Genomic DNA, 26566 nt, shown 5'->3' on the forward strand with positions numbered 1-26566 from the left:
CCACACCGCATACCAACACTTTTCACATTCCCCGCGGAACCCCCAAATCATGGCGAACTCAGGACAAGTACGTGCAGCCTCTCCTCCAAAGGCGCTGAACTAGACTAACAAACCCTAAAGCGCACACAGCAGGTCCCCCAACATGTCACTGCGTTGCTCTCACACCTCACATCGCGCCCGGGCGTGCAATCCACCTTGATTCTCTCCCGCAAAGACGGGTCAATCATCCAAAGCACAGGACAGCTAGCACAAATGACTGAAGAAAACGGAAGCTCTCGCACCGCACAAATCACCCCATCCACAACCGACCCGAACCCTCTCTCCGCTGCCCAGCCCACAGACCCGTCCCCTACCTCGCCTACCGTGCCACAGCCCTACCAACCCTCGCAAGCCGAGACACTAGCCGCCCACATCTTCGCTTATGTCTCTAGTGCCGAGGCACTTGGTGTCTCGCTATCGCGGCCCACGCTCCCAGTACAGCGACCCAGCGACAGCCATTGGGATGTTAACTACGACCACGGGAACGAGACGGGCACAGCACGCGAGGAAGACCGGGACGGCGAGGATGTCGATCGAGATGAGGATGGGGAAGTGAAGCTGCTTCGAATGCGCACAAAGAAACATGAGATCGTTGTCGTGCCAGATCGGAAGTACCTTCTTTGTGTCGTACATGATGCCTACCCCAGTGGAGGACCTGGGGCGGCGGGCCCACGCTCTCGGTAGTGGAATTATGGTTCTATATTGTGAATATGGCTTCTCTTGTGTGGTTCTTTCGGGATTTTCTTTCTTGGTGTGTGTTTACGGGGGTTTGTTTTGTTGGCTTTGGATTTCATACATATACCCGATGGAAGCAAAATCTTCGCATTTAATTCATGTTTTCCATGTCATGGCTATGTGTAGGACTGCCTATGTATGGGTTGTCAAGAGATAGGCGTCTATCTGTTCAGTTCTACCAAATTGCTGTGTTCCATTGCTTTATAGGGAGGGATCGTACTACAGGCAACGTGGGTGGTTGTTTGAGTGAAGCAACCTACTGTTTCTTTTCATATAGATCTGTCGATCGCAAGCTCTATGATGTAGAGCCGCCATGTCCCTTACCAGGTCCTTGAGACGGAATGAAATCGAAGTACAACGTAGCTGGAGACCGGAGAAATCCGTTTACAGCTCCACTGTTTACCCCTCTCAGCGGGCGAGACAATCATCAAGTGGACAGATATCCTTCGTATCTTGCAATCCTCACACCAAAAAAGCACATCTATCATCTAGCTATATCAAGTGAATTTGATAATATTCAAAATGGCTTCTGCTCTCGATGTTTCGGCAGCTCGCTCTCGCTTCCCTGCACTGCAGCAGAAGCAAGTGTATATGGATAATGCTGGTGAGACGAGCCTCCATTTGCGGGCCACGATAGCTTTGAGATACATGCTGATTGTTTAACTACAGGCGGAAGTCAGGTTCTCGATACTGTGGCCGACTCGTTAGTTTAATCGATCCCATTGTAGATTACTATATATATATATATGTACTGACGCGGCCATAGCATCCGTTATTATCTGCTGAACACGAATGTCCAGCTCGGAGCCAGTTACAAAGTCTCACAGACTTCGACTAATGCATACGACAATGCGTACAAAGCGGCTGCTGGGTTCACCAATGCCGCGCCGGAGGAGGTATATGCACTATAATCCATTACCCTCCAAGAAGTATCAGAACTGCCCAAATTTCGGGTGCTAATGCATGAAATCGGAAACAGATTAGCATCGGTATCTCAACTACCCAGCTACTGCACAATCTCTCTACGGCGCTCAAATTCCAACCTGGTGATGAACTGGTCCTATCCAAACTTAACCACGAGGCCAATACCTCCCCGTGGGTCCATATAGCAGAGAGGTTGGGTTTGACCGTAAAGTGGTGGGCTGCTTCCAACCCAAAGAACCCAGTGTGCGATCCATCTGAGTTGAAGTCCCTACTCTCCGATAAGACCAGACTTGTAGCATGTCCTCATGCTTCCAATATCACTGGCACCATCAGCCCCATCCGAAAGATTGCAGACATTGTTCATGTTTATCCTCGTGTGAGTAATTATAAAGTCTACTGGTTTCGGCTCGTGGCTGACACGAACTTATACAGGCACTACTGTGTGTGGATGGAGTGGCTCTAGCTCCGCATCGTCAGGTCGACGTGAAGGCGTTGGACGTGGATTTCTACGTAAATTGCAACCCAAGCTTTTGCATGACTGGTTCATTGCTGATCTCATCCCCACTAGGCATTCTCCTGGTACAAGGTGTATGGACCACACTTGGCGCAACTATATGCCTCATCACGCGTTCACGACCAGATCCAGTCGCTGGGGCATTTCTTTAAGCCTACAGATACGCTAGACCTGAAGCTCAATCTCGCATCGGCTAATTATGAGCTTACACAGAGTATTCCCCAGGTTGTGGAGTACTTTGGCTCCGACCCTAGCATGGCCTGGGCCCAGATGGCCGACCATGAGGAGCAGCTGCAACAGATTCTACTAGATTTCCTAGTTTCTAATAGCCGGGTTGATATTATCGGTGAACCTTCAGCCAGCAAGGAGCTCCGCGTGCCGGTTATTAGTTTCGTTGTACAAGGAGTGGGCAGTCAGCGCCTTGTGGAGGAGGTTGAGCGTCGATCGGCCTTTGGGTTCCGCAGTGGTCATATGTACAGCCACCGGCTACTGGCCGACGTGTGCGGATTGGAAAATGTGGAGGACGGGGTGGTGCGGGTCAGTTTCCTGCACTATAACACCGGTGAGTGGATATATTTCGATTGGATTTGTTCGACACTAACAAGGACAGAGGCTGAAGTACGGGGGCTGGTAGAGGTGTTGCAAGAGGTGCTTGGATCCTTGTAGTTGTAGATAGTTTGTGTACATCGTTGGACAGTATACTTGGGTTATCTTGATATATTTTTTATCAGGACTACATGCTATGAAATTTTTTTTTCTTAAATTTGTGTTTTTCTCCCACTACAACTACAACCGACTGCATATTTTGCCACTTGGCTGCCCTGTAATGGTGATCTCTAGGGCACGAATATTTGAACTTTCAATCATCCACACACCACCCTGAAGCCTAACCTTGTAACACATTTCTTTGTTTTCAGCCTAAGTTCCCACCATGAAGTCATATGAGTTCACTTCCGAGGTTCCCCAGCTCCATCTGGAAGGCTGCAGGCAACCCCAACCAGCGACGCCGATCACCACATCAGCCAATAAGCATAGAGATAATTATGGAATAATGGGAATGATAGTGGATCGCAGCCTAACAGCCGCGCGTAGATTGGCCAAGGTGCGAAGACAGCGTGGCAAGCGGCTTTATGACTCAGTGGAACTTAGGAACAGAGCCTTCAGACTGGATGGATTTTATAGCCATTGTGGTGTATTATGAACCTTTCTGAAGATTGAACATTTCCCTTTTTGCTGATTTGTTAATATGGTATTTTTTCTTTTACTTTAAATCCAAATTCATCACACTATGAGTGGCTACACAAACCTAAGGTGCCACTGCATGGTGAAGTCCATTCTCGTTAATAGGTCCTTTTTATGTGTAGATAATAAGCATGTTATAAGACGAAACCCAAGATTGGCATGATAATAGATATGGAATATATGTATACAAGATAGAAGATATTAGACTATCTGATAAAATAAAATAGATATAATAGATATAATAGCATGTAATAGCATGTAATAGTATAAAAAAAAGGTGATAGAAGCGTGAGTCACCGTTGTACCACTCCAAGGCCTCTCTCCTCCTCCCCTTCTGCCCTCCTATCTCGGAGTCTCTTCGCCGCATCCGGGTTTTCCCCCTCTCACCCATCTCAGAATGTTCCTCTCTTGATTATACAGGAGATTCTATCAGATTATAAAGAAGTAGAATATTTGACTATATTCTATTTCTATATACGTGTGGTCCCTGCGCCTCCCGGCATCTTCCTAACCCGCCACCCACTTCTTCGCCACAGTGTGACTTTCTTTTCCCCCTTCCCATTTTTTGCCCCCCCATCGTCTTAGTCAAACTCCATTTTAAAGAAAAAAGAGTCATAGGTAAAGTTGTTCCATAAAAGTCCCCTTCCCTTCTATTCTCTGACTCTAACATCTCCATCTCGCCTCCCTTCAGCCTCATCCCCCCTCCCGACTCTCGCCTCCCTCTCTGCCTAGCCGCTTCAGCGACTGCCTTGTACAGACAGCCACCAGTGTGGTTCTGCCTGTCCACGGTCCGTTGGGTGCCTTGATATAACTCCTTTTCCATCACACGACTCATTTCAAAATGTACCTTATTGATTCATCCGTTCCGATCGCCTGTGTTGCTGTTACCGACCTCCGCATCGTCACCGTCTCTGGCTCCATCTAATACTACTCATCGGAAAGAGTCATTCCCGCCACGTGCCCCTGCTTTGGTTCTTATATCAGAAGCACTTGGTTGATCGGATCGTGAATACGTTTTCCTTTTCTTGTTTTTATAGTTGATTGTTTCCCCTTTAACCTCATTTTTTAACCGCTACACCCGGCGGTTCCGCTTATTTTTCTACGTCTGGTTACCAACCTGGCTCTCTACATTTAAAGGTCTGCCGTCGCCTTCGTCGCAAAGACGGCTTCTGTCTCCTCGGCTCTCGTTCCCGGTTCCCTGCTTAACGGTATCTTGACACTTACGGTTCCAAAAATCGGACCATCTCGCTTTTATCCGACTGTCTTCATTTGAACATTTGTTCACACAAACGCCCTATATGAACTCCACAGTACTCCCGGATATGCCAGGGATGGACGTCTTGGGGTTGAACCTCTCAAACCCAAGTTCTCAATTGACAGCGTCCCACCATGCTCACCCCTATGCATCCTCGATCTCCTCCTCCGCCTCCTCATCTTCCTCATCTGTATTCTCTCTCGATTGCGTTTCCTCGCAGAGCTCGATATCATCGACATCGACCAACCCGGTTGACGTGATTTGGGAGAATGAGAGTAATAGCCAGTTGGCGGGAAGAAATCCGAACGGAGCATGCCCCCGGGCTTTTGCCAAGGGACCTGCTTCCAAGGTGGACGGTGTAGTGCCATCCGAGCTGCGAACGCATCCTCGGCGCACTAACAGTTATTCTTCTAGCGCTCCCAGTGCGCGCCCTCCGCCATGTCTGCTACGGCAGTCGGAACGGAAGGTGAACTTCGTCGACAACCTCGTCGGTAAGTCTTGAAAAAGGACTCCTCAAGTACGTTTTGTACGCCCGGCTAAATAATATTCCCCCTCCTTTAAGACACCGCATCACAGATTGTTGAGACCATTTGGCCCCTTTCCGCCGCGGCATCCCGTAGTGATGCCGCGACCGGATCCAAAGGGGTTCTTCCTCTCCGCACTTTTATCCAGGAGACACTCCGCCGCTCGCGTACTAGCTACAGTACCTTGCAGGTGGCCTTGTATTATTTGATTAAAATCAAGCCCCACGTGCCCACGCATGACTTCACTAAGGAGCAGCCTCGCGATCAGTCGCCTTTGCGGGCGATGCAGTGTGGACGTCGGATGTTCCTAGCAGCGCTGATTCTCGCTTCAAAGTATCTGCAGGATCGCAACTACTCCGCTCGTGCCTGGAGCAAGATTTCTGGCCTTAATACTCTTGAGATTAACCAGAATGAGCTTATGTTCCTCAAGGCTGTCGGATGGCGCCTGCACATCGATGAGGCAACCTTTCAGCGTTGGACTGACTTGGTCTTGAAGCTGACCCCTGGTGCCGGTGGACCCCCGGTTGCTAAAGGTCAGTGCTGGCAGACTGTCCTACCCAGACTCACTCCTGAACTGGACCTCGTAGAGTCAGAGCCCATGACCCCAGTTTCGGCGATGGGTGGGATGGATCTCGGTCTGTCAGAATACCTCTCGCCTCGTAGTCTGCCAAGCAACGAGTCGGTACGCTCCTTGCCGTGCGAACAAACTCCGACTTACGCTCGGACTCTTCCGCGAACCCTGGAGCCGACTCCGCGCATGGATTTTGCCAACTTGGCTTTGCCCAGTGTTCCACGGCCTCTGATGCTTCCCACGCCACAGATGACCCCCCAATCTCAAGTGTCCTCCACTCCTGCTGCGAGTTTGGCTGCTTACAACCCCCGTCGCCCATCCATATGTACGGCTATGTCTCAGGCGCAGAATGCGTGCATGGCGCGATCAACACTCGATCAGCGCCCGCCCCTGTCATTCTGCCCTCGGACTCAGTCGTACGATGGTTACCCGGCTGCGGCTCGTCGGTCATCTTTGGCTCGCTCGACCTCCTCGGCATCGTCGCCTGACTCGATGGTTTCGGATGTCTCTACTCTGTCGTCCCGCTCGTCGCGGTCGTCATCAGTCTCGTCTAACGCCTCGGGTACTTCTGGCTCGGCGCCAGCTCGTCTGGCTGTTAAGGCCACATTGCGCTGCACAAGCAACTCCCTCAAGGAGTCCCGGAAGACTCTGGCCATTGCCTCTCCGATTGATGAGAGTTGTCTGGTCGGTGTCTACGGCTCTCCTGAATATCCTAGTTCCATGGGTTCTTCGGTCCCAGACCTGTCTAATTTCCCCCTGGATTCCAGCCTGAGCGAAGCTGCTCAGAGTCTCTGCGAGCTTTCTGGCGCGACGCCCGAACGGCGCCAGTGCCGAAAACGTGGACGTACTGGATCCGACGATCTCTTGCTCCAAAACCATGTGCGCCATCTGATCAACCTCGGCGCCTCCGGAGACCAATCCGTGTTGCCTGATGGAAAGTTCCCACGCTCGTTCATGACGCAACATGGGTCCTCCATGACCCCTATGCAGACTGGCCCAGTCTCTGGACCAGCAGGCATGAAACGTGCCTGCTGTGGCAGTGAAGCACGCAAGATCGCGTTGAACCCGAGCCTCCGTGTTGCGGAGTACTTGAATTAACTTACGATTTATTAGCGGATTTCCTTTTTTTCTTATTTCCTTTGTGCGAGGCAAAAAAAGAAAAAGTCCGTCGTTCTGTTTTTTGTTTTCCCTACGACGAGCCGACCCCGTTGTACATACCCCTATTCTCGGGCACTCGGTCGTACGTATTGGGACTTGGGCGTTTGATTCCCACGGTGTGTACGATGTGGTGATGACTGGCATGTCTTCTACTTGCATCGTGCATCTGTTCTCTCACTTTTTCCCCTTTCTTTTATCTACTTGTGTGGTTGCGAACGGAGTGTGGTCGGCATGGGACGGTTATGGTCTTTATTTACTCTGGTTACTTTGGGGGATGGAAAGTGGGCGTCTGCCCTGATTATACCTGTATCAACTCATCCATCTAGGGGATGGTATATCTACCATTCCCGAGGGCGAGAAACCCTCGGATAGGATAGTCAATCCAAATACAGCTCAAGAGCGATATCGGCCCCCTCCTCGTATTCCTAAGCGCCCAGGCAACTGCCCAGATGTGCACATGACAGGGTCTGACCGTGCAACCATTGCACTGGAACCCATGGTTCCGCTGTGAGTCATTCAGGCGTCGACGGTGGCGCTGTATGTGGCTGTGGACCTTGGATGTGGCTGTGGGGGATTCCCGAGCGAGTGGCGGGTATTAGCCCCTGGTTTCTAAGTATAGAGTGGAGCTTATGCACAGCACATATTGGTCACAGCTTCGCTTTTGCAAGCTGTATCCATTTATTACAATTCTGGGGTGCTCGAGCATATGCAGACAAAAGTCCCATGTCTGTCTGCAACTAATTTTAAACCCAACCCAATACTAATGAATAGCATAACGTGGAAGCTAACAAGGTCTTCCTTCCGCCTTGATCGGACGTCCTGAGAAGTCAAATGACATACTCTACATTACGCTGCTCTTCATTTGCATCCCCCTAGTTATAACACTGACTTGGGAAAAGGACATTAGAAAAGATATCGATCAAGGCTTTAACATAATCTCAAATACAACGGAAAGGCTTGGCACAACACCAATAATAAAAGACATCACGGCGCGCCAGTTTATGCCAGACATACTCTTGCCCGCGAAGCCCGGGATGGAGAATGTATAGCGATATGTCGGGTTGCTGGGCTAGTATGGGGTGTTGTATTCTTAGTGGGTTCGAAAATTGTTAGCATTAAAACGTCACTTTAGAACTAATAGCTCCGACGGAGCAAAATCTGTTCGGAAACTCGCCTCCACCGGAACTCTGGCTGACCTGGAGGTTGGTGTTAAGCCTAACTGATTCGAATGAGACGGAGAATAAACTCCTTGAGATGATATCACTTCTTTTACTAATGGAGCCGATGGAGCGGTATGGTATTAATGAATTTCTCTGAAGCGAAGCGAAGGTAATCCCCTGTCTTAGTGTACAATCTCAATGGATACTATATAACAATACATGAAAACACATGCCGGAGAAAAAGCTTCGGGATCAACTTCATCACTACTCGACTCTTTTGCGGACGTGCTGGTCATTCACTGGTCATCATTTCGGCCTTCGAAGCTAAGTGCTTCTTCATCTGGCTATCATGGAGGGGCTGCATGCCGGTCACGTCGCTACACTTGAGGCTAAGTCTGGGGAATACTGCCCTAATACTAGAAAAGATATAATAATTCCTGCAGCATAGTATGATTGAACATAACGTTCGACCGCATTATATCGGGGCCAAATGGATATTCAAGTTCGTAGAGCCCTACGTTTTTAAGGATAAAAAGGCCACTTAAGGGGTTGACTTATTTCTGAAATTGGCCACTTGAATATTAACAGAGACATCTACATGCCACTCAGTATAGAACAAAAGATTCACATCAATACCAGATAAAGCCTAGATAGCCTTTTCCACATCCATATGTTTCTCCTGTGTATCAGGAACCACGTCCTTCCTATCTGGGTCATCTGCTTCCATTCCTTCGACCACCGTACCTCTATCATATATCTCATCAGGTAGCACAGCGCGGTCAATCCGAGTCTCTTGTGCAGGAAACAGCCATGATAACAGCATATAGGCAATAGATGTGGCAACAAAGCCCAACAACCATCCAAACTCATACGGATGTACACCGGAGCCAACATGGATATGAGAGTTCACAGAATTGATTAGTCCGGGAAGACATGGCACAACACCAATAATAAAAGACAACACAGCACGCCAGTTTATGCCAGAGATACTCTTGCCCGCGAAGCCCGGGATGGAGAATGTATAGCGATATGTCGGGTTGCTGGGCTGGTATAGAGCCAGGGCGTCATATCGACAACGGTTGACAACCCAGAAATCAAACATCATAATTGCAGCAATAGGACCAAGGAAGATCGCGTATGCAGACATGAAAGAAAGGAAGTTGCTTGCTGATGCGAGGATTTTCCAAGGAACAAGACACCACGACAACAAGGCGCATAGGATCTGCCCGCGCCGGATATTGATATACCGTGGTGCCAATGCGGTAAAATCGTTAGCGGCTGAAAGAGAATTGGCCGAGATGTTCACGCCCAGGGAGGCCAGTGCGAAGGAAGCTGCGCCGAAAAAGCGACACGCTCGGTTGGGCCAGTAGCTGATCAAAACCGTTGGATCCCAGGGAATAGACGAGAGATTATAGTGAACTTGGCCGGCGGATGAGGCAGCAATTCCAATAAAGGCGAAGAAAGTGAATACAATAGGTAGCATGGGGATATAAAGGAGCTGCCAGCGGGGACTGATCCGGGAGTAGCGGGAGAAGTCAGACTGATGACGGTTAGCTTTTGCGACAGTTGTTAGTATGGCAGCATCAAAAATACCTACCATATTTACAGTTAACGTCGCATAATTTCCTAGGACCGATGTCATATTGGCCAAGAACAGCCAGCTATACTTGGACCCGGAGACGGTTGGAGCCTGCTTTGCGAATACGCTACCACCGCCTTTCACAGTGACAAACGACCATATCAAGATAGCGATCCAAGCGATGGGAACCAAAATCGATTTGATCGTGAATAACCAGCGCAGCTTGTTTGGATGCATACAGAGGAACGGAACCTGGATCAACCAGAAGATCAGAAACCCGACCATACCACCAGTCGTGATTCCCTGTGACTCGGGAATACCGTTTGGAAGATCCAAATAGCTTGGCCATATTGCTCCAATCATGACACGCACAGCATTTCCGCCGTTAACATTCTGGATAGCAAACCAAAAGACAGCAAGGACGACTCGTGAAATGATGGCGATGTATGAGCCCCAAAAGCCCCAGCTAGCACGAGCAATCACGGGGAATGGAACGTGGTATATGGCGCCCACAGTACCGTTTGCAGCAATGACCCATGATATAATGAAGAAGGATAAGGCGACGATGCCCAGAGCTTCACGATAGGTGAGGCCGACGGCAAGCATACTACTGGCGAATTGCCAGGTCGCTGCGTTCAAAGCATCGGAGATCCAGTAAGCTAATAGATAGCATGTTCTATTAGTCCTAGCCTGGTATTTGCAAAGATAAGCACAAGTACCGCACCTATTATACTGGATATACCCCATTTGCGGCCATGTTTGGCAATCGGGTCGAGATCACGGTTTGTCCACCGTGCATTGCCTGCTGCAAATTCAGACTCGCCCTGCGAGACCTTCATACGCGGCCTAGAGATGCGTAGCTTCATGGTCGAAGATGTAATCGGTGAGGTGGATCCACGGATGTTCTAAAGATAAGGAGGGTTCAAGCCCCGGTCCTTTCGGTGTATATATTGATGTAACACCACAATGTAAGGGGCGGAACAGCTCAATAATATGAAACATAAGACAATGGAATCAAAAAAAAAGCCGGTCCAATGTCTTCTTATTCCCCAGATTTGCCGCCGACTGGTGTCCCGTGCACGACAAGGATGGTTGATAAGAATGATAAGCCTACATTATGTAGATAAGACCAAAGGGGCGAATGAGAACGGAGAGCTCAAAAGTACCTCATAAACCTTAACGCGTAGAGATATAGAGATATGCTTAATTGCTATCCATGCTGCATGCGCAGGTCTAATGCAAAAAAGAAAACTAATGCGATCGTCACTGCGAGCCCTCGGCCATTGGGCGATTCCTATGGAAGTACCTACGTACTCTACTGTTTCTCACCCGGCAAACGAACATCCTGCCACCCTCTTCCATCACCGACGCCCTCTACACTGCCGTGCGGTCGGATCCCCTGCCACTCAGTGAGATTGATCCACCCAATCTGCTGCACGTCGCCAAATCCACCAATCCAGTACGCATGGGTGACCACCAGCCGGGCCCAGAAACTCGCATGAGGCGAGTAAGAAGCACCAGGTAGCCAGACTTTTGCATCAGGATGAGGCTCGAGGAAACACTTCTCGAGGGCTGCAGCTGCGTCATCGGGAAGCGGGGACGGGAGGTTATCCAAGTATCCGAAGAGGGTGACGCGAGGCAGAGCAGCCGGGCTGAGAGGAAGACCAGGGTAGACTGGACCGGCCTCATTGAGATGATCCCACCAGTCCAACTGGAGACTGAGATTAGATCCCGCTGCAATGTTCTTAAAAGTGGTTCCTATGCGCAGGCCGAGAATTGTTGGATCGCCGTTATCATCATGAGATAGATCCGATGGCAGGGACCCATCACAATCGGCAATGTACTCGCGGAGTGCGATCGAGAGGCCGGCCATATCCGACGGGACATGTGCGGAGGGTGGAAGGGATTCTGGGAAGTTGGTGGAGATGACGCCAGAGGGCGATAGAGCAAGCAGGCGGCGGGCCATCAAAGTCGAGGTAAACCATGACGGGCGGTTTAAGGCACTTTCATCTTCAACGTTATTAGAGTCTGGGCCGGGATTCAAACTATTTGGTTGTCCGAGAAAGGCCTGGAGATTGTCCAGAGGTGGGACAACAAAGCCGTGGGCCGTGAGGGGTAAAAGTAGTGCGAGAGCACCAGTGAGGATGGAGGCCGAACGAGAGACCATCATGTTAACCAGATAGACGAGTTGGCATTGAATTAAACTTTAGACGTTCAGAGGAGCAAAGAAGAAGGAAAGCAGAGGGAAACTGGAAGTGCGGAGAACATCCATGGATCAGCTGATGGAAATCTTATCTGATGGGGTCACCTGTTTGCGGTGGTCTCTAGCCGCCAGTGGCGCCACTGATTTTCCTTCAGTCTCCGCATCCAAGTATAGCCGGTTTTTCTTGGCCATACAGTAAGGTAGACACCCGAAAAGACCCTATAAAAGATGTCATAAAAATGCACACAAAATAAAAAAAGATTTGATTGTTCGAGCTAACCACACCCTATCGTCGTCAAGGATAAAGGCCGTATAAGCGGATGATCTATGCCTTGGAAACACCATAATCTAGATATAGTTCCAAGGTTCCGTAAATGACAAAGAGGTATCTCTTTCTGAAGGCATATTAAGGGAAGGATTTGATGATATGGTGAAAGTGGTGAGAGGGCCCGAATGTGGGTAGCAGTGTACCGCTGAAAAGATAAAAGGAATATACATGTCAAAATGATATTCATCATTGGTATTTGAGAATATTGGATTAACTACGTGACAGACATATGATATGGTATCATGTGGATGCCGGCATGTACATCGGGATTGACGTTGCGGCGCTTACTTGCGCTTCGGCTTGGGCCGGATGAAAGGGTCTGTCTCCTTCTTTTTGCGTGCCATCGGGGGTCGAGGCTTAGGAGCACCTTTGTTGGGAGCCTAGATTGATAATATATCAGCATAAGTAATTACCGGGACAGTCACCCAAGAACATGATGCTTACACCTGCTCCTGGTCTCGTCGGTGGAGCCCTTGTCGGGTCATTTTCGGTCGGATACGCCTGGCCATCGCGAGAAGGGGTGATGAGACCCTAAGAAACTATTAGTATAAATGAAAGCCAGTAAGTTGATGTAGTGAACAGGAAAACTCACTCCTGGTGGGCCGTTGGTTGGCGGGCCCTTGTAACCATTGCGAGCATTGGCCACTGGGTTGGCGCGAGGGGGACCAGAAAGACCTGGGTGGCCACCGACTCTTGAGACATTCGAACCACGAGCAACAGGGCCAGATAGACCGGGATCGGAACTACCCAAGGGGCCCCTTGGAGTATTGATTGGGGGATGTGTCTGCCCGGTACGAGGACGTTGCGCTTGTGGTCCATTAGAGGCAGAGCCTTCACGTTTTCTCTTCGCAGAATTATCAACAGGGTTCGTTGGCGGGTTTGAATTTGTGGCTTGAACAACCGGGATTTTGGGGTCGTGTCCTCCCAGTTGCCGCTGTCGCTGACGCTCAGTGAATGAATCTTGACGTTGCTTGAGGTTAAACTCGTCCCTCTCAAGGCGAGATTTCTCAAACTTTGAAAGAACTTTTGAGGACTTGCAGTTGTTGGATAAATGCCCACATTCGCCGCATGCAAGGCATCGTTCAGCACGGCAGGCAACCTTGGTGTGACCAGGCTGGCCGCAGCGGAAACAGGTTCCTCGAGCATTTTCCTTCGCCTCGTCATTGTCGCAGTTGTGAGTGAAGTGGTCCGCGCTTCCACAGATCCCACACATTTTCGTCGGGTCTAGGCCCTTGCTTCCCCCAGAAGGTCCATCAGGTCGTGGAATTGGAGGTGTGCCGTGCGTAGGGGTAGAGACAGAGACGGAGCGCGAGTCAAGGCCAATAGAGGCCGATGAAGGGCGAGAGATTGATGGTGCAGGGGGTTCATAGTCGGGAGAGTCTGGGGTTTCCTCGGTGTCAAGGTCGACCATTTTAATTTCTTTGTAGCCAGTGAACTGCGGCTTCTGTAGGATCTTCATAATATCACCCTCCGTGTAGACATTCCGCTCCCGCGCATTCTTGATGAGACCATTCCAAAACTGGCCCTGTTCTAGGGACTGCGAGTTACCCAGAACCCAAAGTGATGACTTGGCACGGGTGAGGCCGACGTTCATACGGCGGATATCAGCCAAGAAACCGATACCCTTGTTGGATGCTCGCACACATGAGAAGATAATGACTTCACTTTCTCTGCCTTGGAAAGCATCAGTCGTATTGAAATCAACCTTCTTCAGAATGTCTTCGCCATATCGTTGGGTAAACTGGTTCTTGAGCTCTCTCAGTTGGCCCTTGTAAGGAGTGATGATGCCAATCTTGCCGGCAAAGTCGTATTCTTTGACATCTGTGATCAAACGATCATACAGTTGCATGGCCACTTGTAACTCCGCGTAATTGACCAAAGAATGGCCTCTAGCGGCAGATGAGTGCATGCCCTGAACATCGAAAAATCGGTACGGACTCAGAAGCTCGCTTTGATGCCAGGGACGCTCGCGAAGCTTAGCCATGTCCGGTCCATCCTGCAACTTGCCATCATAGAACGTCACACTGGGGAAATTACTGATCGCTGGATGCATACGGTACTGGATATCCAGCAGGTGCACGTCTTGAGGGTGATTCTTCTGCATACGGACGAACAAACTCTGTTCATACTGAAACTTGGAGGCCATTTTTGATAGAACGGTTGGAGGCAACTGTTTGGGATCACCCACAAGAACACATTTCGAGCACCCGTACTTCAGCGGGATCAGAGCACTGAGTTCAATACACTGCGCCGCTTCATCGATGATGACGGTTTCAAACTCGACATTCATACCCTGGAAAATTTCATGCCCAGAACCACTGAGAGTAGTGCAGATGACATGAGATTCGTTGATGATTTGTTCTTGGATCCGCCGTTTATGCATATCAGCATTACGGGCCAGCGTATGGTTCTGATCACGCGCTTTATCAATGGACGTGCTCAGTTGAGATCGCTTCTTTTTCATCAAGTCAAACTCGCGCTCCAGCTCTTCCGGAGGAGGTAATCCCTTTGCTCGTGCTTCATCAAGCTGTCCACGAAGCTCTTTGAATACCACATCAGTCGTCTTATGCTCTTCATAGAGCTTCTGCAAGTCGACACCGTTTCCTTTGCTGGGATCCTGGTTCAGACGGGCATTGACCATCTCATCGAGGGTAACATCCAACACCTTGGTGTTGATTGCGTCGCTTCTTCCTAGACGAAGGACAGAGACTTTTTCTTGCCGGCCATGAGTCGTCTTCACACCGTCCTTTAATCGCATGACTAACTCGTCGACAGCGGCGTTACTAGGCGCACACAGGAGAAGTTTCTTTGAGACGGCATTTCTTGCAGCAGGAGCACCATTAACTTTGACCACCTGTTTTCCAAGCACGTCGCTTAGGAGGCTTCCGACAAGGGCGACGATGGTTTTGGTCTTTCCCGAACCAGGAGGACCTTGGATGAGAGTAAATGCGTCGTTGTCAACAGCTGACTTGATGGCTTTTGCCTGGGCACGATTGATGGAGTAATTATCCATGATGGGCTGCAGTCTTGTGTCCGAATAAGTAAGAAGAGGGGAAGGCTTAGCCAAGACGATCTCTTCACACAGATCATAGTACTGCAACGCCATCAGGGCACCGTATTCACGCTCCACCGGGGTCAAAGAAGTGATCTTAGCACCCCAGGCCTCAGTTCCCGGCCCAAAAGAAGACAGGAACTTGCTACTCCCAGGATTGACCCGATATGTGACCTCCATCTTTTTGTTTTTCCGATTGACACCACATACACGTGCGAGAACATGGGGCGTACTCGGGTCGCTTGTGAGGTTGGGCGAGTTGGAGAACAAGACCAAGTCACCTTCGCCCATGCTGAAGTCCTTGGGAAGAAGACCAAGCGGCTGGGTGCTGAATTCGATCCACGAGTCGACAGCCAATCGGGTCATGACTTTGACTTCGAAGGGTCGGAAAGAACCTTCGTCCTTCGCCTGTTGGAAACCTTGCCACGCCTCAAGAATCAACAAAGGTTCGAATGTACTTTGGTAGTCATCGGGTGTGCGGAACGTGTTTGAGACCAGGGAATAATCGGTGCGGTCCGAGGTAGGAGGAAGATCGCCGGTTGCGAAAAAGTCCCAGGAGAGGATTGAGTGATGAAGAGAGCCCAGATCTGGAGCCAGGCGAGCTCGCATGTCCCGGACAGACCGATGACGCTTGACTTTTTTGACGGGTTGTTGTTGAAGGGATTGTTTCTTGCTCAATTCGTAGGCCGCGACAGCATCGGGTTTCTTCGGTTTGGCACCAAAGAGTTCCTTGTCTAATTCATCTTCACTCTCAGAACCAGACTCATCACCAGAGGAGACCATCATGCTATCTGCGGGGGTTGTATGATCTTTACCCTTGATACCAATACCTTTCAGGCCTGAGCCCTGTTCAGCTGTTTGCTCCCCAACGCCATAGGCGGGCATGTTCTTCTTGAGTCTGGCGAGCTCAAGCTGATCACGCTTCTTCTTGGCCTCCCTTTCCCGTTCGCGTTTCTCACGGAAAGATAGGACGTGGCTGGTGTTATCGTTGGTTCGTACAGGGGGAGCTGACTTGGGGAACATGTTCGGACGGAAAATCTCCGGACGATTCTTGACAGCTGTTGTTGAGGATCGCATTTTGGCAGCCTTTTCAGCCTCCCGTTTGGCCTGGGTTGCGAGGCGGGCTTTGTTGAATTCGACAGAAGAAGACAGTTCAAGAAGAGTTTGGTCGTTCAAAGTATCATCATCAAAGTCATCATCACTGGCTATACGAGAGGAGGTGCTCGAGATATCAGAGGGTTTGGCAAAAGCGGTGATCGAAGACTGTTTCTTGAGAGAAGCAGTTGAGGCAGTGACGACGGGTTTCTTATAGTAAGCCTCCAATGAGCGGACTAATTCTGCCTTTTCACGTTGGTTGAGTATTGTTTTGATTGTGCCATTGACAGCAACCCCCTCGATAAAGCTCAATGCATCTGGCTTCACAGTGGTCACATTCATCCCACCCAACCTGCGTAAAAGCTTTGCCACCAACCCTACGAGAGTAGTTGCCAGGAACTCATCCTTCAACCTAAGCCATTTTACCATGGCACTCATTGTGGCAGTTGGTGACTTGAGGAAATTCTCGGATGCAGAGGTCTGCCCCGGATCCGCATTCCCTACAGCTCCCAAGAACACACCATACTGATCAAAGAGAAGGTCGGCGAACTGGATCGTGTCACGGCAAAATTCAAGCATGACAGCCTTATCATTACCCCGAAGGTGCCATGCCTCAGTCTCATCGAAGATCGTAGTCAATGCCAGCCACAGATACTCCCAGAGTTTCTGCAGCGACATGACCTCCCGGCGATCAGCGAGATTACGAGTTCGCAGCATACCGGTTTGACTGTCACATAATATCTCTACGATGTCTGTACCTGTGTAAAGCATTCTTGGGGCGGGCGCAAAAGTCTTCATGTTAGAGATTCGACGGAATGACCAACTGAGGCCGTAGATCGTGGTCGTGAACGAAGATTGAAGGAGGTGAGAAATGGCGTCTCGTCGAGCCGATTGGCCGCTGACAGCCTTAATCAGATCAACCGCAGCTGTGTAGGTGTCATAGTCGGCGGCAAACAGAGCCGAAATCACAGCGCTACTAGTATCCTGACTTCGGAACAACGTCTCAAGGTGCTCAGGTGGAAAGTCTGCGAGACGCCCGATGATTCGACATGAGAGGTTGGTTAGATGGCCATAAATCATGTTGAAGTGGGTCTTCTCCTTGTTCCCTTCTCCTTTCGTGGGAAACATCTCCAACCCAACCAGGGGTAAGATTCCAAGGAGGGCTGAACTTGAGAGCGGGAGGTTATCCCGGTGAAGGTGCTTAATGACGGCATCCCATATGGGTGCAGAGTAGGTAGATACCCCGTGTGCGAGGGTACCGTCCTTCAGAAGTGCCTCATAATCGGTCTTCAGTGACTGACACTCCAATGCCAAGGTGTTGCGTACAACTTCCATGCACTGCGTGAGAATATTCTCCTGGCGACTTCTCTCAACGTCAAAAGTCGGGGGGTTGATGATTACGCCGATTGTGTCACCAACCACTCCCATTGTCTCTGCCAACACGATCCGAGTAACTGTACCCCGGGAAGACTCATTTTCCGTGAAGCGGCGTAGTGTTTGAAGCAGGCTGGCCAAGCCAATATCGAAGCAGTGATACCGTGTTAAATTAGGATATTGGGTATCTTGAAGGCGGTTAAGTAACTGCAATGTCAAGAACCGACAGGCAGACGGTTGGTGGGCACCCTTCAGTGAGCCGAGGAAGGGATTGATCCAGGAGAGCATATCTTTCAATGCGGACTTCTCAAAAGGCTCACCCTCGGAGGTTCCTAATAGAAATGCATTAAATTGTGTGTTGTAAAATGTTTGCTCCATGATTGCTCGAGGGGAAATGGTTTGCATAGCATCCCAGAAGTCAACCGGAGCTTTCTGAAGGAATAGTTGGATGGTGTTGAGAAGAAATCGCAAGCCCGGTGCAGGTATGGCCAGATGATCCACAGAGAGACGGCAAGGGTCTATTTCCAACCCTCGAAGCTGATGTGTAATCTGTTCTTTGTCCAGCTTTCGGACGACGAGCTGCATGCCTCGCCACAACCTCTGAATGACTGCAAATTGCGGTGGCTGTTGTGACGCAGCTCGTAGGCCCATCAACAAACCATCGCGTACTGCCCATTCAAATTCTTGAGTAGTAGGAGGCCGCGCGTATCGTGTCCATGACTGAATAGCCCAAAAGCTTCGGAATTGATTAGCATCGAAAAGAAAGCGAGAGACTGCAGGAATGTAATCTGAAACTTTTAAGCTTCGTTTTGTTTGAATGAGCTTGAATGGCTCATCGAAATATTCCTGCAAGAGGCTTTCGTTGCGCAGCATGGCTTCACAGCTTAGTGTCTCAAAGATTGACAGCAACGCAGCCCTGTCCAAGACATCCAAGCCAATTTTTTCCAATGGGATTTGCTTCAACTGTGTTGTGGCGGTTGTCAAGTTGCGAGTGATTCGCCGAATGTCCCACTCGTCGATTCTCTGGGCGAATGCCTCAATATCATCTTCGTGGTAGTTCTCCTCCTTTAGCAGGTCCATGAGCCAGATCTTGCCGATGTAATAATGCTTGATGCATAGATCACATTTCTCCAGCGACTCGTCTAGTTTGCCCAGGACCCAGTTCTGATCGTCCTCTACGCCATCCTTATGGTATGCCAGGATGCGCATGGACGACAGAAAACTCTCTCTTCGAGCCGTTGCTTCGGTCACAATATCCTTGATAGCCTTCCCCGCTTCATCCACTTGCTCTAAGTCTTCATAGCGTCCATGGTCATCGTCGTCTTTCCGGGGGCAGAAGAGGTGGGTGGCTTCCGGGAGGGCCTTGAGTTCTCTGTACAACACGCAATCCGGTTAGTTCCAGCTCATATGTGTCGATATACTTTCTGAGGCCTACCTAATCGCAGCCAGAAACTCCATGACGACTATAGTCTCGAATTGTGGAGATAGTTGTATTGAAAAAACAGAGTACGGTGCATTTCCTTCATCCCATGGGCAGACCAGCTAGAACATCGTTTTGCCGAGAGGTAACACTGATTTCGAAGTGATTCCGCCTGTGTTGGCTCAACTGCTGATGAGAGAATCAAATTAAGTGACAGGAGGCTCAAGCGAAGGACAAAGTAATGTTGTTAGTAGCGAGTGGCCGTGCAACCGAATGTCGTATTTGACCACGATATGCTGATACTTCGGCGATGGAAGAGACGATGGATCGGCGAAAAGATTGAAAGCACCTTGTGCCTCAAAGAACGAGACTCTATGTTTAGCCCAAGCAAATGAGGAAGAGAGGATGGCGAACAAAAATCCCCAGAGCAAACGTGGGATGCCGAAGTGCCATTGGCAGATTATCTGGGCGGTGAAGTTCTGTTAACGCGTAGACGCGCTCTATTTTACCCAACTGGGACACTATTTGGAACCTTGGATGTCATGATATTGATATAATATAAGGCTACAAAATGGGGCAGATTTTCTCAAGGATCTACCCTTTGGAAAGTTTAGAACTGTGCAGTAGGAACGTTAAATGGCCACATTAAGTAATTTCCTCGCTGAGGGCATTGAATAGAATACATGAATGCGACCCCGTATGCCCGCTTGTCCTTTTTGATGGCGGAAACAAACAAAACACATGAACAACAACAAAAGCAAAGAGATCATCCGACAAGATATAACATCCAGATGGGAAACAGACAACAGGAAACCTTTCAAACGCGGGTGTCATGCACTTTGCAGGGACAGAAACGCTTTTGTACAAGGGAAAAACAGGCCAGTGTAGAGCATGCATCGGAACCATACAAGGAAAACAATCGAGGCAGCGGTTAACAAGGAAAATGGTAAGAGTGAAGGGGATAAAAACGAAGATCGCGCTAAGCATCCGACCGAGTAAAGGAGTAAACCAGAACGCCTGCTTTCTATCAGGGAATATAAAAGGCTCTCAAAAATAAAAACACCACAGCATATTGCTCGTCAAAATAGGGATGGCGAGGAGAAATCACAAGGAATAAACCAGACGGTGTGATGCGGGTAAAGTCATCAGTGACGGGTCATCAGGCTCAATGCAACACAAGATGCGCTCCTCTATATCACATTATGTACAGGAGGATCATCAGGAGTCCGGAACGGGTCTTCATGTTTATGGTGTGGTGTTTGCGACGTTTGCGACGATTCCACCCGGGAAAGCATGGCAGCGGAGGTAAAGTCATTGCTTTGCTCGAAGCTCGGTCGACTCCGGTCAAACGAATGCCGTGTCCGGTCGTGAGATCGGCGAACATAGTCCACGGACTGTGGTCGTGGATACTGGTCAAGACTGGCGGTGTAATTGGTGCCGTTACTGCCGTTTTGACTGCGGGGGTTGTGGGTGTTTGCAGTTGGGGCCACGGATGGAGCATAGAAGGGCCGCTCCTCATCAAGAACGGTAGTGTCCTGCTTCATAGCGGGCTGCACTGGCTTCACAATTTCCGAAGAGGTGGCCGATTCATCACTGCGAGCCGCGGGCTTCGGGCTGCCCTCTTTTGGGGGCAGCGGGGGATCATCTATGGCATCAAGATACTTGAATTTGCCCAGAGTCACTAGCTCGCGGATGATGTCGACATCAAGCGGGAAAAACACCTTCTGGACGGAGTTGTACGTGAAACGGGGAAGCAAGCAAATCACAACAGTCATCAGAAGCACGATCCAGTAACTCAATGATCCATAAACTTCAGCAGCGCCATGGAAGAATTGACCAGAGGAAGTGAACGAGGTGTAAATGCCGGTCCACAAGAAGATGAGAAGACTGCTGATGGCATTAATGAGAGAAGTGAACCAATCCCACCGGTAAGTATTCATCATAATGTAGAGATTGCTAGAAAGCACGGCACAGGATGCGACGAGGATTCCGATACGAGCTCGGTCGTTGACATTCCGTCCAGATTCGTTGACGAAGTTTGCCGGCGCGTATAGGAGGTAAGGCATGAAGAAACAGATGATTGACTGGTACATGCCATCGGCCATATACAACCTGTTCAAGTTAGTATATCTCAACACACCTCAAGATTTGGGGCGAAGGGTTCAAGTACCAGAACTTAAGTTGCGACCATTCCTTGCGCTCGATACCTCTCATATACAACTGAGGTACGGCAAGAGAGACCTTATCGTCCACGTCCTGATCGAAGATACCCATGAAGATCACAGGCAATGAAGTGAAGGCGAGGTTGACCAACACAATATAGGTATAGTCGAAGAGATAGGAGCAATCAAAGTCGTTGTAGATACAGTACCAGAACAGAGCGAACGTCCACACAAGATTCTAGGAGAAGTCAGTGATAATACAATATGATATCCAGTACCAACACCACATACCTTGTAGAAGAAGTTGGCCGTACATTCGCCGAGCCGACGGTAAGACCATCTCCCATGCACCAAAAGGAGGCGCTGGAGATACCGGAACTGGCCAATCGCATAATCGGAAGACATAACGGCTTGTCTACCTTCTTCGCCAGCAATACCGACACCGACGTCAGCCTCTTGGATCATAGCCACATCGTTCGCGCCATCGCCAATGGAAAGAGCCATGATGTTCAGTCCGTTTTTGACCATGTTCACGACAGCGGCCTTCTGTGCGGGACTGACGCGGCAGCAAAGAACGGCTTTGCACTGCTTACACAGCAGAAGGAATTTTTGCTTCAAGTCATCGGATAACATCAGCTTGAGGGTTTCACCATCAACGACCACGGCATGCGTAGCCTGAGGCGGCGAATGATCAGCACGGGCAGCAAGAAGTTCCTCGTCGGAACCGGTCAACCCGAAAGTTTGCAAATGCTTGTCGAGTTCGTCAGAGGCCTGCTGGTGTTCAGTCTCGGGAATGTTCAACACAATCAGCTCCATGTTATTATTGAGGAGGTTGCAAGAAAACCCAATGTTGATGGCGGTCTCAACCTTGTCGCCAGTAAGGACCCAAAGTTTGATACCAGCGTCCGCAAGAAGCTGGATTGTGTCGGGCACGCCATCCTGAAGTCTGTCCTCAATGGCAGTGCCACCAATAAGCATGAGCTCCTGTTCAATCTCGCTAGAAACCTTCTCTAGTTTCTCCTCACGGTCCGTGATGGCAGCGGCAGCAATATCATGTTCCCTAGCCCATGAGTAGTATTCATCCTCACTAAGCAGTCGGTCGGCAATACACAAGGTCCGGAGGCCTTCCCTGGCGAACTCCTCCAGGTGCTCTGCAGTTTGTCGACGAAGCTCCTGTTGCTTGCCACGAGCTAGACGAGAGTAAATGATACTGTCCGCACCCTTGCAGAACAAACGAATCGTACCATCAGGCATTCGGATGATTGCACTCATTCGTTTTCTGGATGAGTTGAATTCAAGGGTGTTCAAAACTGTATATGTGCGTTCCTCGCCCATAACGTTCAGGAGAAGATCGTCACCGGCTCGGCCCAAAACAGTGAATCCGCAATCTCGAGCAGTGCTGACCAACGCTGTCTCGTCGGGAGACTGGGCCCTGAATTCAATTTGAGGGGGATCTCCAGGAGTATGCTCGGTAATAACGGTATGACACAAGGCAAGGGCCAGCATGAAGTCCTCTGTACAGTGCTTCTGCCGGTCTCCGGATTTTCCTCCCAAGTCAGCCACAAATTTCGGCGCAATGAACGTCAGCTGGTCGTCATGCAGGTAAGGGTTGTCGTGGATGCCACGTAACAGATCCAGCATTCGCTGCGCATCAGCAGCAATTTGCTTCCGAGCCACTGCTGCTTCTGCATCGGCATCGGCTCCCTCGCGACGCCGCATGCCGATCTGAGCTTCCGTGTAAGCCTCTCCATATGCCAGGCCGTTGACCGTACATTTTTTGAACTCCATCATGTTTTGGGTCAAGGTACCAGTTTTGTCAGAAAAGATGTACTCGACTTGACCGACGTCGTCTGAAATGTTCCAAGACTTGGGCACACAATAGATCCCTAGTCTCTCGTAATACATGTAAAGATCGCGGTGGATGAAAACCGCCTGGATGGTCCGAACAATTTCAAGAGAAATGTAAAGCGAAATGGGCACCAAGTTCTGGAACAGGATGACAGCGGTCCAGAAAGTGACAATACCAGTTACCGGTGGTGTGCCTCCATAGGACCCAAAGTCAAAGTAGTCTAGAGATTTGTCTGGCGCGGCCCATGCGACTCCATTCACAATACCTGCGACAAGACACATGAAGAACAAGATGACAAAGTTGTAAATGACGTTCCAGTTGAGAGCCTTTGCCATACGAGGTCGTTTTGCTGGGGTCGCGCCGGAATTAAGCATGATCTTGCTCTCTCCGCCGGTGAAGAGGACAACACCTAGAACCCATTCGGTACTCTTCAAATTGCAACCACGAAGCAAGATGTTGTTGATAGAGATGGGCTCAACCATCTCCTTCCGGGGAGCTTCGGGGAAATTTGGGTCGCGCTGGTCCCAACGCACGGCACCATTGTAAGAGTACAGATTGGGATGCGGGGCCTCACTTTCGATCACAAATTCAGCCTTTTCGCAGTCTCTGGCGTGTCGAACTTGCCGGCCACAGTGGAGAGCTTGGCGGACCTTCAAGTTAGTCTCTCCATCTAGGCCTTTCGTTTCGACATAACAGGCGCCATCCGGGTCAGAAGTGGACAGAATCACGATATCGGCTGGAATCGGATCTTCGTTGTACAATCGGACAAAGTCGCCAACTTGCAGGCTTTTCCACTGCTCTCGCTTAAATCGGGCCTTGCCGGGTGTCTGCTTGGATACGTCCAGGACGGTTCCATGTTTCTTATCCGGCGTAGGCTCCACGACGCTCTGTCGAGCTGCGCTGTTCGGCGACAGATACTTGTTTTCGGGTTTGCTCATCATCGGCCAATCTTCGCGAGCTTCGGGCTGAGGCGATGGAACGTCGGTCATCGGGATGGCGACGTCTTCTGGGACTATGGAGTTGCGCTGCGTATAGATTGACGCCCGAGGATCGGCTGTACTCAAAAATGAGCCTCTTCTTTGCCCTTGGTCGTCGTCTCCACCTTGCTCTTTCTTCTGAAAGATGGAAGCAATCCACTTATACGCGGCAATCAAGCCCCTGGTGGAAGCCTTCTTGATACGACGCCATAGATCAATGTTTTCTTCTGTCGAATTGACATTGTTCCATTCGATCAGTCTGTAAACCGGAGAATTATTCACTTGATTATCAGAGACTGTGCGCCCCCAATCTTCAATGGCGTCTTTGATAGCGGTCACGACAATAATGACGATTAGAGGAACGGCGTTCAGACCGGGATTGTTGGCACCGAAAATTGGAAAGAACTAGAATTTTATCAGCCAATGCTAATTGGGATTGAAGCCAGGGAAACAAATGTCACTGCTTACATTGAGGATGATGACGAACAAGAAATAGATGTTCGCGATGTTGTGAAACTGTAGCCAGATGTTGTAGGGAACAAAGGTGAGCGCTGTATACTTGGCAGTGCGGATTTTGTTTCTGGGATACGTGATGCGCAAATGACCGTCCTCGTCTCGTTCAGTTTCCGGAATGGGAATGCTGAAGTATATTCTCCGATTTGGTCCTTCTTGCGGGGTCTCGCGTCCGCTATTGGCTGATATGCTTGTATTGGTCGACTTTCGTTTTTCGTCTCTCATATCTGACCGTTTATGGAAGCGATCAATAATGGAAACACGTTTCTTGATGCCTCCAGCTCCAGGAGCTCGCGTGGTAGCCCATCTTTGTCGTTTCGTTGGCTTGGAGACGTTGCTGCTGACCTCCCCGATCTCACCACCTTGCTCGTTGTTGTCCTCCCCATTGTTCCCAGGGAAGCGCACGGAAGCCATCTACGCTATTGGTGCGCCCGAAAAGGGCATAAAACTTGACAGAAACTTTGATTATTGGTAGCTGACAAGCATCCGGTTTGGATGGCCGGAATCCGACAGCGGTTGGCGCAGAGAAAGACTGCCGGTCTAGGGGCGTTCACAGGGGTTGAGGGCGAGGTAAACACAATCTCATGGGCGACGCCAGTCTCGAGCAAATCAGGGGTTCTAGGTGCGCGTGTTGAAGATGTTCTGGTTGATGAGTTTCGAGGAATCATCCAAAACTATTCAAGACAGGGTTTCCGCGGCTGATTGTGATGGGATATGATTGCAATGCGAAAGCCGAGGGGTTATAGGGCGCACCCACAGGGGGCCATTCAAAATATTAAAGTGAAAAAAAGGAAGAGAAGAAGCACCAAAGTGGTGATTTTGTGTTTCGAGGGGTGAGAGAGAGAGATGGAGTAGCCACCTGAGCTTACCCTATGGATCTCCGTACGGGAGAGTATGTAATATTGTTACCACCCGTCCGTGGATGCTTACCGATGGGGCCGGGTCAAAATACCATTGCTTTGTCATTCAAAGTGGACTTGGCAGGAGACTTTTACACGCGTCAACTGTTATATTCGTATAATTTGGTATAATATGGTTTTGATTGTGTTTTACACTGCCTCTTTCTCCTGTTCTAGGCATCTTTAGGCATCTTCATTGTTTAAATGTTCCCAGCAGGCTATATATCAACTAGAGTTGATAGGCTTACCCATGTACACAATCTCGGACTCACGGGCAATACACGTAAAGTCCGGTAATTATAATGTCCAGCCCCGTTCCGGCCCCCCTTCTAAATTTCTGACTGTGGCAATCGGGGTACTCGGCACTTGAACTCTGGGACGGAAAAAATTGATATACATAGTACGGAGCATGGAGTATTGATATCCTTGATAAACGATACGGAGTACTGGTAGTAAAATGAATTCTGATTTATTTCGGACTTTCACTAGTGCGCAGAGCAGAGGGGTACTGCCACTGTCAGCATTATGATCGCTTACAACTAGGCTTAACGTGGGATTACCTCCCGTACGGAATCTGGATGTTCCCCCAGTTCTTCACTACAAAGAAGTCCTCGGTATCCGTTTGATCCGTACTCCGTAGCAGACTCTGGAGTAACGGTTATTGGCCCACAGCTGTTGTTTCTTCGCCCCCACTATCAAGTATTAATTTAACAGCTGGCCTTTTGTCATTTTGCAAGTTTTCTACTGTATATCTGTGATATCTATGTAAATATCCCGTATTCTTGTATAAATGAGTTTTCTATCTTGGTATGTGTAATAAATATATATATGGTCATATTCTACAATACGCGCACAATGGGATTTCCTTTTTTTCTAACTTCCCTAATGATATCAGAGGACCCAGAATTCGGGGTCGGAGCATCGATCCTGAAACCACCGACACGGCACGAGCTTCCCGGTCCACCTGAGTCAGCTTTCTTATTTTTCTCCCTG

At 49.6% G+C, this 26566-nt stretch overlaps 7 protein-coding genes across 7 annotated transcripts; 3 read left to right on the forward strand and 4 right to left on the reverse strand.

Moving 5' to 3' along the window:
* Positions 1–49: 49 nt before the first annotated feature.
* Positions 50–723, forward strand: N7537_004236 (uncharacterized protein; the record flags this gene model as incomplete). The annotated part of the gene is made up of 2 exons (XM_056895293.1): positions 50–67; positions 121–723. 2 exons carry the CDS (start codon positions 50–52, stop codon positions 721–723), a joined length of 621 nt encoding a protein of 206 aa, XP_056755041.1.
* A 573-nt stretch (positions 724–1296) lies between these two features.
* On the forward strand, positions 1297–2878 carry N7537_004237 (putative aminotransferase; the record flags this gene model as incomplete). Its single annotated transcript, XM_056895294.1, has 7 exons — positions 1297–1378; positions 1444–1477; positions 1541–1670; positions 1754–2074; positions 2131–2208; positions 2267–2774; positions 2823–2878. The coding sequence occupies 7 exons, from the start codon at positions 1297–1299 to the stop codon at positions 2876–2878; spliced, it is 1209 nt and encodes a 402-aa protein (XP_056755042.1).
* A 1874-nt stretch (positions 2879–4752) lies between these two features.
* N7537_004238 (putative G1/S-specific cyclin Pcl5) lies at positions 4753–6902 on the forward strand (the record flags this gene model as incomplete). Its single annotated transcript, XM_056895295.1, has 3 exons — positions 4753–5200; positions 5272–5766; positions 5821–6902. The coding sequence occupies 3 exons, from the start codon at positions 4753–4755 to the stop codon at positions 6900–6902; spliced, it is 2025 nt and encodes a 674-aa protein (XP_056755043.1).
* Positions 6903–8768: 1866 nt separating this feature from the next.
* Positions 8769–10567, reverse strand: N7537_004239 (nucleobase cation symporter-1 family protein; the record flags this gene model as incomplete). Its single annotated transcript, XM_056895296.1, has 3 exons — positions 8769–9662; positions 9720–10360; positions 10426–10567. The coding sequence occupies 3 exons, from the start codon at positions 10565–10567 to the stop codon at positions 8769–8771; spliced, it is 1677 nt and encodes a 558-aa protein (XP_056755044.1).
* A 449-nt stretch (positions 10568–11016) lies between these two features.
* On the reverse strand, positions 11017–12122 carry N7537_004240 (uncharacterized protein; the record flags this gene model as incomplete). The annotated part of the gene is made up of 2 exons (XM_056895297.1): positions 11017–11905; positions 12010–12122. Coding segments are annotated over 2 exons (1002 nt in total), but the record flags the coding sequence as incomplete, so codon positions are not given.
* A 394-nt stretch (positions 12123–12516) lies between these two features.
* Positions 12517–19211, reverse strand: N7537_004241 (putative tRNA-splicing endonuclease; the record flags this gene model as incomplete). Its single annotated transcript, XM_056895298.1, has 4 exons — positions 12517–12612; positions 12677–12763; positions 12825–19125; positions 19189–19211. 4 exons carry the CDS (start codon positions 19209–19211, stop codon positions 12517–12519), a joined length of 6507 nt encoding a protein of 2168 aa, XP_056755046.1.
* A 1152-nt stretch (positions 19212–20363) lies between these two features.
* Positions 20364–25088, reverse strand: N7537_004242 (uncharacterized protein; the record flags this gene model as incomplete). The annotated part of the gene is made up of 4 exons (XM_056895299.1): positions 20364–21285; positions 21344–21573; positions 21627–24566; positions 24630–25088. The coding sequence occupies 4 exons, from the start codon at positions 25086–25088 to the stop codon at positions 20364–20366; spliced, it is 4551 nt and encodes a 1516-aa protein (XP_056755047.1).
* Between the last annotated feature and the right edge of the window lie 1478 nt (positions 25089–26566).

This window comes from Penicillium hordei (assembly GCF_028827395.1).
Source record: "Penicillium hordei strain IBT 12815 chromosome Unknown utg000002l_segment0_segment0, whole genome shotgun sequence".
Lineage (NCBI taxonomy): Eukaryota > Fungi > Ascomycota > Eurotiomycetes > Eurotiales > Aspergillaceae > Penicillium > Penicillium hordei.